General features: G+C 39.1%; 1 protein-coding gene across 2 annotated transcripts; it reads left to right on the forward strand.

Moving 5' to 3' along the window:
• Positions 1–1,090: 1,090 nt before the first annotated feature.
• ZNF770 (zinc finger protein 770) lies at positions 1,091–9,541 on the forward strand. Of its 2 annotated transcripts, none has more exons than XM_014250081.2 (2): positions 1,091–1,217; positions 5,611–9,541. In XM_014250081.2, the coding sequence occupies exon 2, from the start codon at positions 5,752–5,754 to the stop codon at positions 7,933–7,935; it is 2,184 nt and encodes a 727-aa protein (XP_014105556.2). In that variant the 5' UTR covers positions 1,091–1,217; positions 5,611–5,751; the 3' UTR covers positions 7,936–9,541. The 2 variants fall into 2 exon arrangements, with proteins under 2 accessions (XP_014105556.2, XP_005520382.2); XM_005520325.3 differs by having other exon boundaries at positions 1,180–1,238.
• Positions 9,542–11,432: the final 1,891 nt, after the last annotated feature.

The raw sequence follows: 11,432 nt of genomic DNA on the forward strand, positions 1-11,432 counted from the left end.
TGTGTTTTATTAAGACATTTATGATGAATCTCTTACACTTTGCTGTGCTACTTGCATGTACTTTTACGAGGCGGAATCACAGAATAGTGTGATTTGGTTTGGCAGGGACCAAAGCCAGATTATCTCGTCTACCCCTTGCTGTAGATAGAGACATCTTTCACTGGACCAGGTTGCTTAAAGCCCATTCAGCCCTGGCCTTGAACACTGCCAGGGATGGGGCATCCACACCTTCTGGGTAACCTGCACCAGCACTACCACTCTCATTTGTGCAACGTTTATTTCTTATGCCCAATCTAAATCTACTCTCTTTCAGTTTAAAATGTTTGTTCCTTGTCCTGTCACTGTAAGCCTCGGAAAGTCTTGCAAGCCTCCTTTAAGCACAGCAGGGCAGCTGTAAGGTCTCCCCAGAGCCTTCTCTCTTCCAGGCTGAACAACCACAGCTCTCTCAGTGTGTCTTCATAGGAGAGGTGCTCCAGCACCTTTTCGTGGCCTCTTCTGGAGTTGCTCCCGCAGGTCCTGTGCTGGGGACCCCTGAACTGGACGCAGGACACAATTGTAAATGGTTTCTGTCTTTTTCTGTGTGTCTTCAGAACTTTGCCGGCCATGCCTCTGAGGAGCAAGCTGTGGCCGGCCACCAAGAGAGATCTGGCTGCTGCTGGGCACGCATCCTTCAGCCCACGAGCTCCTGCCCTTGTTTGTTCCCTCTCTCCGGCAGAGGAAGCAAACCTGTCACATTTGTGTGAACTCGTTATTGAAGGTGTTTTTAAAATTCCCGGGCTAGCGTCTCTTTTTTCCCTTCCCTCCCCGGTACCATTTCCTGGCCTTTTAGCCTGGTAGGTTTGGCTTTACGGCGCGTTTAACACATAACAAGAGTATAATTCTGCCATCGTGCTTTGGTTGCAACCCTGCAACTACCGGGAGTTGGTTATTTGCTTTTAGCTTGCTGAAGTAGAAAAAGCGTCTTATTTTCACGGAACAACGTGCCACACCAACTAAGAATTCATCAGCAGGGCCGGGGGCATTTTCTGCCTGGCCATAAATGAAGCCCTCCCCGCCCCTCGGCCCGGCCCGGCCCCGGCTGTGGCCCGGCGGCGGCGGGCGGGGCCGGATTGCGCGGGGGAACGGAAAGCACCGGCCCGGGTTTCCCGCTGTCCCGGTGCCATCCGGGGGGAAGGGTTCCGGCGGCAGCAATCCCGGGAGACATGAGGAAGGTGGAGGTGCGGTGGCTGCTTCTGCAGGTCGCTCTCTTCTTCGCCCCCGCCCGCTGCCCTTTCCCTGGGCCGAGCGCGGTGCCGGCGCGGCGCTGCCGAGCCCCGGGGTTCCGTGGGGCCGGGCCGGGCCGGGGCCGGGGGGCTCCGCGCGCGGGGAGGGGCGCGGCGGGGCCGGGCGGCCCAGCAGGGACCCGCTGTGCGCTGAGGGACAGCAGCCCCGGGGCGGTGGTGGTGTCTGTGTGTGTGTGTGAATGTGTGTCTGTACGTGTGTCTATGTGTGTGTGGTGCGGGCTGCTGTCCCTGAGGGCCGCATCGCCACCTGCTTTTAGGTTCCTAACTGGATTTACATGCGTCCTCTTGGGGGAGTGTTGGTGTCAGCCAGAGGTCTCAGGCCCCTGAAGCAGAACGTACATTTGTTGTTAAACCGGGCCTGCTTCACCATTATACATCTTTTACTTTGTTTGGCTTTACGAAGTGTATCGGGAAGTTACAAAGAAAATAGGAGAGAATGAAGTGTGTTTGCTTTGAGGAGCCATAATGCCTGATGTTGATTTCTGTGTAACTGGGGAGTGAAGGTTCCATTTCTGATGTGAGTTGTTCTCCTATTGTAGCAATCTAAACTTTTCTCTCGGGAGAGCTGGTGAGGAAATCCAGTGGGCAATGTGTTTGTCTTGGTGCTCAGGTTCCTCTCTCTCTGGCATGCTCTGTTTCATAAATCAGCAGCTAGATTTTCACTTTCTTGTTGTGTCATTAGTGTTACTGGAGGATCTTTATGTTTCTTCACACATCTACTATTATCATTTGTTTTCTTATATAATTGTTTCTATGAAATTATAAGCATTAACATGCCTCCAGGATTTGAAGTTATACTACTAATAATGCAGAAGAATCCTGCCTGGCAAATTTTGAAATACATTGAATTTTCGATTCCTAAATTAAGTGTTTTGAATTACAATAATGAGTCACCAAAAAACAAGCAAGAATGTATTATTTTGTATAGGGTCAGCTGTATGGGTATGGGAATTTGAGAAGTACAACCTTCTTTGCAGACCTCCAATGCAGGCAGAGCAATCTTCCTGCATAATTTATTTGTATTTCTTTCATTAAGAAACACTTTGCAGCTGTAAGGACGATAATATACTTGAATCCTTTCTGTTGTAATTTGAAGCCATTTTCATTGACAACAATAAATGGTTTGGGAAACAGCTTATTTCTGTTTTCCTTAAAAGTGATTCTTCTGCTTTGTCTTGCAGGGGGTATGTGTGTTATTTTTTTGTGTCTCCTCTTTTTTAACTTAAATGTTCCCACTTACTTCAATCTTTTCTTGTATATTTTGCATTTAAGCTCAGATCATTCTTGATCCTCTTCTCTGAATTCATTCGTTCCGATCAGTTCGTATGTTTGACTCAATTTGAAGGGCAGTATTCAAAACTGGATAGACTACTCCAGCTGAATTCTAAACAGTAGTAAGTAAGTAAGGAGGAAGATTTATGTCCTCTCAAAGCTTTACATCGGTTCACTCATCCTGGTATGGATGGTAGCCTTTAACATATACACCTTCTGTTCCAACTTAGACTCTAGGTCTTTTCTGCACCAGGAGATTATTCTGTCCTAAACTGAAGAGCTTGCTTTTCTTCTTATTTGAGTATCCTCTTCCTGATTGCTCGTTTGCTTTTTTGTTGGAGCTTTTTTTTTTTTTTTTAATTAACAAAAAACAAAAGCAAAACCAAAAAACCACAACAATGTGAACTTTTCTGATTAATAAAGCCTGGATTAGAATTCAGAATTTTCTTCCATCGTATTTTCAATTTGTTGCAGCTTGTTGCCACGTGTAATAGTAAGGAAACAGTTAATCATTAAACAATACTACTTAGGAACGTCCTCTCTAAGCTTTCAGTGGCCTGCGTAACTCCTTGATTCTATTTTTTTGCATGACCTTGCAGCCAAGATGAAAAGTAGGGACAGTGTAACATTAATGGACCTCTGCCAGAAACTAAATCCTTATCACATAGTGAGTTAGGACAAGCCTCTGTACTTTCAAGGCTAGCAGGAAGCAATATTCTTCCAAGTTTGTCTTTTGCTCTTTGATCTTCAGCAGCAGCATGTTTATTCCTTAGATGTTGAAGGCACAGAGCACTCTGAAATAGACATGGAGATGCCTGTCCTTAGTAAATAGGATTTGAAAATATATTTGGGCCACACAGTAATGCCCATCTTGGCTCCTTTCTCCTTCCCTTGCATCCCCTTAGTTTAGCTTATCTGAGCCTTCAGTCTTTAACAGGGCAAGAAGATCACAGCAAGAAGCTCTGCTCTGCTTTTGACACCTTGTACTACAGAGCATTTTCCTCATTCACCAGATAGAATCTTAAAAAATTCATAAGCTAAATACAAAATCCCTTGTGTAATATGCCACAGCTGTCTCTTACTTTGGACTTTTTTTCTTTGCATGTCACTGTAGTGTTTGAGCATTTTCCTGATGTGTAAATTAGGTCTGTATGACAGTATGTTAACTGAAATTCATCACTCTTTACAGTTCTTCCTCAAGAGGTTTTCTTTCCCTGCTAATAGAGGCTGCCTTGAGCTGCACAGAAACTCAGCATAGCAGAGAGTCTTCTCTCCTTTCCTCAGCCTGCCTGTCTTTAGCTTCATGGTAGCACAAACTAGAAAGGATGTGGTGTCACACACTTTCTCTAAACTCCCAGCTTTCACATGATGTGACAATTGGGAGGAATAGGGGGTCTCCTGAAAGTGTTGTGTTTTCTTGCATCTTCAGAAGAAGACTGAAACTGAGTAGCTGTTAAAATTCTACAGGAAAAGAGAATTGGAAAGGAAAAGTTGACTTTCTCAACTGCTTTGTCTACCCTGAACTGTTTCAGTGAGATTAAGAAACTCCTCAGTGTAGTGACAATCACATCTGAGGCAGACATCCAAATATTCCTTATTAAGACCCACAGTTACATAGGAATATATCTGTTAGGGGTGGAACAATTCTACCTTATGACCAGGTTTTCTTTCTGTTATGCTTATCAAGAAAAATCTTGATTCACCAGATATTTTCAGTCTTTGTGCATGTTTCTTGAATCTCATTGTAACTTGCTTTCAAATACAGTAGGCTTTTATTCTTTGCAATTACTTTGAATAGACCCTTTGGATACTTATGATTTTTTTTTAAAATAAGGACATTATCTCTTTGTGAAGTGGCAGGGGTTTTGGAGACACTGAAGACATTGATTTTTTTATTCTGATGGTATGTTGAATGAATATGCAGCTTGTAATAACTTTGAGATACACAGGACATTTCTACTAACTATAATTTGTCGTAGTTTGATACTACAGCTCACAAGTGCTGACTGTTATGCTCTTGCTTTAAAGTTTGCTCCCTTCATCCCTTTTCTTCTGTATTGATAATATCATAGAGGTATTTTTAGTCTGTTGTTTGTAGTATGCTTGTGGGCTGGAATACTTAATTTGTCTAGACATGGGTTGGCCTCACAGTGGAAGGTTTGAGCTAAATGTTTGTTTGAGGTACTTTATAGCTGTTCTAATGAATATTTTAATAACTTCCCATGCACTCAGGAGCTTGTGAATTATTTTTTCTTGTTTGTAAGTCATTGAGCTGAGACACAGTAGCTTGCCCAACAGTGTTCCATGTGTAAAATTCCAAGAAAATTAGAACTATTTCATTTTTTTGGTTTAGACTACTATAATAATTATGATGAATTATGAGAACGACCTTGGTATTCATGACGACTTCACAATATATGCATGATTAGGTATCACAACCCTGATATTTTAGCTTTATGGTGAGATAGCAAACATGGCCTGTGTTTTTTCCATGTTCTGGGAGTTGTCTGTGTAATGGTTATAGTTTGTAGCTAGTGTGTTGCTCTTGTTGACTGGCTCCAGCATTTGCCATTTTGAGAGAAATCAAAATTTATTTTACTGCTGGATACAGTTGATAAGATGCAGAAACATGAATAGCAAATTTAACAATATACTGAAGCTAAGTGTTTTTCTTTTCACTAGCACTGCATTAATTTAATGTATTTCTGAAGTGCAAGAAATCTTAGTTCTTCTTTCTCTCATCTTCATAAATATTATATTTGGGAATTAGAATTACTGCTGTAGAGAAGGCATTTATTACAATAAGTTCTTGATTTTTTTAAATTAATATTATATAGCTGAACTGTGTATTATTTGGAAGAACAGATGCAATTATTTATAGCACAGATGACTTAAACTTGTTTTTCTTCTAAAAAGTAACCTGTTTTTTCTGTATCATGTAACATAACTTGTGATTACTCTGTTACAAGGAAAGTATTTTATATAGGAAACAAGAGACAAACTTAGCAATTATGTGTTAATATAGGCTAAATAATACTCTCTTTCTTATTTTTAGGGACCAGTGGGATTTAAGAATCTCCCTCCTAAGAAAATTTGCTGCTTCTACAGCTTTGCATCTTAGTGTGCACTTGATGATTTCACTTGAAATACATATCTGAAGAAATAAAGAGTAGGCGAGGTATAATTACCTTTTAAAATGTTAAAAGTTCAGCATTGTGTAACAGCTGTCAAGATACCCAAGAAAAAGCCATATATTTGTGATATGTGCTATAAACAGTTTGAAACTCCATCAAAATTAGCTAGGCATTATCTCATACACACTGGTCAAAAGCCATTTGAATGTCATGTATGCAATAAAACATTTAGGCAACTAGTCCACCTGGAGAGGCATCAGTTAACCCATAATCTGCCTTTTAAATGCATTGTTTGTTATAGAAACTTCAAAAATGTAATCACTTTCTTAAAGCATCAGCAGCTTCATAATGAAAATTATGAGAATGATACAAAGCAAGCACAAAGCTGTGTGAATTCTGAGCAAGACAGAGTCACTTGTGGTATATTTCACTGTTCTGTGTGCTGGAAACCCTTTACAACTGAAGAGAGGTGGATGCTGCATCAGTGTCTCAAGTCAGATCATCTACATGGTGCCAGAAGGAGGAAGAAAACTCACACTTGTGAATCATGTAACAAGACGTTTCCATCAAGATCCAAGCTAGAAAGACACTTCCTTATTCACACTGGCCAGAAACCTTTTAAGTGTTCTTCATGTGGCAAATCTTTCAGACAGTCAACACACTTGAAAATTCATCAGCTCACACACACAGAAGAAAGGCCTTTTCAGTGCTGTTTTTGTCAGAAGGGATTTAAAGTACAGAGCAAACTCATGAAGCATAAACAGCTCCATGCCAGAAATAAGACTTTCCCCAATATTTTATGCAAAGCAAAGACTCTTAAATATCCCAGACCACACAATGTGTTGGAAGGAAAATGGGATAGTTTTGAGAATGCTGATACACAGGAGGATGACCCACATGATGTGCACTCAATTTATATTGTACCCTTTCAGTGCCCATCATGTGAGCAGTGTTTTGAAACAGAGCATGTTCTAAACTTGCACAAATGTTGCTATTCAAAAGACAGCAGAAGTTCAAATAGTGGTACAACAGCAGGCAGACACACAGTCAACAGGAAAAATAAGACCCTGATGAAAGTGAAACATACTGGAGGAAAGGCAACAGATTTTTCTCTGATTGACAGAAAAAAAATTAAATCAGGTCACGTTGGAAGTCCTGACCTGGTTGCAGCTAGAGATCAGCGTTGTGATCAGCATGTGGCCGCTAAACCTTCCAAGGACTGCCAGAGCAGGCGTGATGTGCACAGGTCAGTTTGTAATCGCATGAAAAGAACGTTTGTTGTGCCATTACCGTGGCAAGAGTACCCAGAAGCTCCCGACTTGGGCAGTAATTTAAAAGGTGTGCTTCCTAGTGAAAGCATGTTAAATATCGATAATTCACTGGATAATAAAGATGATGCTTTTTATGGTTCATCAAATGATAGTTTTTTTGATAATCCAGAAGTACTTCACTGTGCTTTTTCATCTTCTGCTAAAAATATACATAACAGACACAAAGTGTGTAAATGTGACAGATGTGAAAAAATTTTTCCATCTTCATCCAAACTTCAAAGACATTATCTTATACACACGGGACAAAAGCCCTTTGGCTGTAATGTTTGTGGGAAGACATTTAGACAGTCAGCTCACTTAAAAAGACATCAGCTCACCCATACTGAAAAGAGAGCCTGTAAAAGCCCCGTTTGCCAGGTAGAATTTGAAAACCTGAACAAACTTTTCAATCATCGGGGAGATCACACTGAATTTAAGTCTGCTCAGCCTGTGGGTTATTCAGGTTATTCTCAAACACCTTCACAGCCATCTGGCTTTCAAGAATTTGAGCTGATTCAGTCAAACCAAGCAGCTGAAATCAAAGTTGAAATCGAGTCAGGGGATTTTGTTCTTGACACCAGCAGTAGAAACCCACAGCCGTATTTGTGCAGTAAATTGTTGGAAACAGAGCAAAGCCGTTACAGCTATTGGCATGATTTTTCTGAAGGTACTGGAAAAATTGAAGCTGTTAACAAATTATATCAATGCAGTATCTGCTTTAAAACTTTTAAATCTCCTTCTAAGCTTGAAAGACATCACCTAATGCATGCTGGACAGAAGCCATTTGAATGTTTAGTTTGTGGAAAAAAATTCAGACAGGCCCCACATTTGAAAAGACATCACCTTATTCACTTTAAAGAGAGCTTAAAGCTTAGTTCCACTAAGGAACAAGCAGAGAATGTATTAGTTTTATCAAAACGGGATAATGTTCGATGAAATAATTTTTAAATTTTTGGTTGCATAATTATAAAAGATTTATATTAGGCCAAACAATTAACTGAAGGGGATTATATTTTCTATTACAGAGATGACCTGGTGAAGTTAATTTACTGTCTTCAGAACTGTCTACTTGATATAATTTGTGAGATATTCATGTTGAGATGTTTTTTAAAAAAGCAACAAACCTGCACACACACTCTTTGCATTCTCTTTGGCTAAATTAATTTATAAATACATGTTCATACTGTATCAATAGTGATGCAAGAATTTGCAGTGTTCCATGAATAAGATAATTATCACTGAACATAAAATACTATATGGGAAAGCCTAACACTTCTAAACTATCAGAAAAATAAAGACAAAAAGTTAATTTTGAGAATATGAAAAAAAAGGTCCTTTAGTTTCTTCTGGCTCCCCATATGTTCCAAGCAAAGGTTTCTTGCTGTATTTATCCAATACTTAAAAAAAAAAAAAAGGTTATTTTTAGATGGAAGAGAGTAGAAAAAGGGGAGAAAGTTCAATGAGAAGAATGTTGATGTGTTACAGAACATTCTATTTTCTATAGGATAGAAAAAAAAACCTGCTTTTTTATTTACACGTAATGTACTTGGAGAGTTGCATGAGGAATTAGATCATTTCCCTTTTTATATAAAATACAAGGAGACAATATATTAGACAATATATTAGAATTTATAATCAATTTATCCATTTCACCACTTCATTAACTCCACTTCCTTGTAAACCAAACCCCTTGCCTTACGTAGTATTTTTGGCCAATCTATACTTTACTGAACTATTTTTCTATAAGAAAAGAAGACAAGAAATTATCATTAAGGTTACAAATGGGCTTCCTCTCTATTCAGTCTCCTTTCTTTCTAGCATACATAGGGAAGCAGTAAAAGAAATGTTCTCTAAGATGTGATAATAACTCAGATAAGCAGTTTTGTCAGGAAGTTCTGTTCTCATTTCATATAAGAGTCTGAAAATTACTTTTAGCTGAAATTAAGTAATTCTGATTTTGTATTAATAGAATCTGTAGTTACACTTTCTGGTAAGTACATGGTTTTGTCCATTGTGCCAGTGGGGCTGGCAAGAAGTGCAAGTGCAGTGGAGCTTCGTACATAGTGAACGAGAATGAAGTTTGTTTCTTTTTGTCCTCTGAAAAAGCTACCTTTTAGGATACTTTCTTTGTTATGCAACTTTTGAATAGTTGAATCCTGAAGTTCTTATTCCTGTTCCTAAATTATCTGTAAGATATCTGTAAGATACATGACATTGTTTTTAGTATTTAAATATTTATTTAAGTAAAATGGGTTTTTGGTTTTGTTTTTTTTTTTATTTTTGAAATGGCATGAACTTTGTGGTTCTTGGTGAATGTGAAGGGTAAAAGGAGTTTTGTTTTCATACATGTTACTCCATTTTCAGCAACAATAAAACCAGGAAAAATACTCGAGAACAGTTTGTAGTTACTTTGCTTTTTGTATGACAAACAAATTCAGTATATTAATGATGATTATAGTTATATATTGAGATTTTTTTTCTCCCTATGTGAATTGTTTCATATTGAAAGACAAAATGCTGTATAAAATGTTTTGAAACCATATTGTAGAGCTCTTTTAAAATACTTGTAATAAACTATTTTATTTATATCGTACTTTCAGAGTGTGCTTTATGTGCAAACCAGAGTTTTGAAACTACCCAACATTCATTATGTAGAAAAGACTGCATATCAAAATAACTTTCTATTTTAGAAAAATAGGTGCGGTTTCAGATATTTTTTGTTATAAAATATAAATATGTTTAAAGATAACATCTTTCTTAAGGATTTAGTCATTTAGAAATGCTATGAGAGTAATGTTTAGAGAGCACAAAACTTTCATGTTGTGAAAATAACAATTTTGGTAAAATGAAGGGAAAGTAATACAAAGAGATATTTTTGAGGGTGTCAGGGTTTTAAAGCAGTAACTAAAAAAAATTACTTATTTCTTGCTATGAGATATGGATTAGAGCAAGAGCAAAACAGGCTTAAAACTTAAAAAGGAATAAAGAAAGTTTATTAACAAAACTACAAGAATAAGAACACCAGAATAAACTTCCAGAAAACCTTTTTTATCCCCTACTACCCACCATTCCCTTGTTCACATGACAACAGAGACAAAAACTTTGGAACTTTGGTGTTTAAAATAGTCCCAATTCCTGCTAGAATCTTTTCATCAGCCTTTGTAGAGAAACAGAAGTCTTCTTCTGCTAATTTATGGAGTTTTCCACAAGAAAGCTATTTCTGTTATAGCTTTCTATTTTTCTGATGCCAGCTGTCTGGAAATATTGTCATCAGAAATTCACTCCTCCCATTTCACATCACTCTCAGGTGTGTTATGGGTCAATGAGTCTAGGGATGTCATTTTATGGATGAGTTATTCAAAGGCAAAAGTTCTCTTCATCTGTTTTTGTGAGCTTCCCTGGAAACAGTTTTCTCATTGGGTCTCAAGGCCTCAAATCTTCAACTATTACTTTATCTCACTCTGTTCCAGCACCTCACTGTATCACAATTACTCCACCTTTTGCTCAAAATCCAAACTTTGAACATTCCTCCCTATATATTCTGTCATGAATTAAAGGAGTTTTTTCAAGACCTTATTGTCCATCTCCATAGCTTTAACAGAAAAATATTTCAGCTTATAAAGCATCTCCTTATTCTCTACCTTTTCTGAAGCTTTTTTTCTTTACTGTCTCTGATAGTTTATAAAGTCTCTTTACATGTTGATTACTCTCTTTTTCTCTCTCTGGATAAAGGATTAACCTGCAAGTCTCATCTGGGTAATGAAAAGTTTAAAATCTTGCCCAAGCTTTGTAGATGGTTCTGTGATCTCTGCCGGAGCAGCAGCTGGAGCTGTCTGCGATGGAAGATTCCTCATGGCTGCTCTGGAGAGTGTGGTCTCTGTCTCAGCCTGCCGCAGGTCCAGAGCTTTTTTTTCCTTTCTTTACTCGGCACTCTCTGGTGAATTCAGTCACAGCAAAAACTGCAGCCAAGCCAGGGACCGGCCTGGCCCGGCCAGAGCCCGGGGCAAGCCCCGCAGGCCCCATCTCCCGGCCGGGAGCCGCTGGGCCCAGCCCAGCCCCTGCCCGGGCCGCATGGCCTGGGCAGGGAACGGGAGGCCAGCTGGAGCTCTGTTACCTTTCACAGCCAGGAAACAAAGAGAACAAGAAATTCTCAGGCTTAGATCTATTGATCTCAATTTTCAATGGTCAAAACTGCTGTCAATTCTTAGAAATGACCGATAATTGGTCAGGAGAAAAGACTCCCATCAGTCACCAGCAGCTCCAACTTCTTTAGCTCTCAAAACTATCTTAAAGGTAAAGCCACCCCATGACAGAGGGATGATTAGACATTTGTGGGAAGTGTTACTCTGATGAATTTGGAACGTAATGAAATCTTTGGGCTTGGATTTCAGAGCCACAATGTCTGTCTGTCTCTCCATCCCTTCATAAAAAGT

The sequence above is a fragment of the Pseudopodoces humilis genome, chromosome 7, assembly GCF_049639895.1.
Source record: "Pseudopodoces humilis isolate 2021_Gansu_Grassland_sample_001 chromosome 7, ASM4963989v1, whole genome shotgun sequence".
Taxonomy (NCBI): domain Eukaryota; kingdom Metazoa; phylum Chordata; class Aves; order Passeriformes; family Paridae; genus Pseudopodoces; species Pseudopodoces humilis.

Coding starts and splice junctions, on each gene's coding strand:
- ZNF770 (XM_014250081.2), top strand. CDS start 5,752: ATGTTAAAAGTTCAGCATTGTGTAACAGCTGTCAAGATACCCAAGAAA.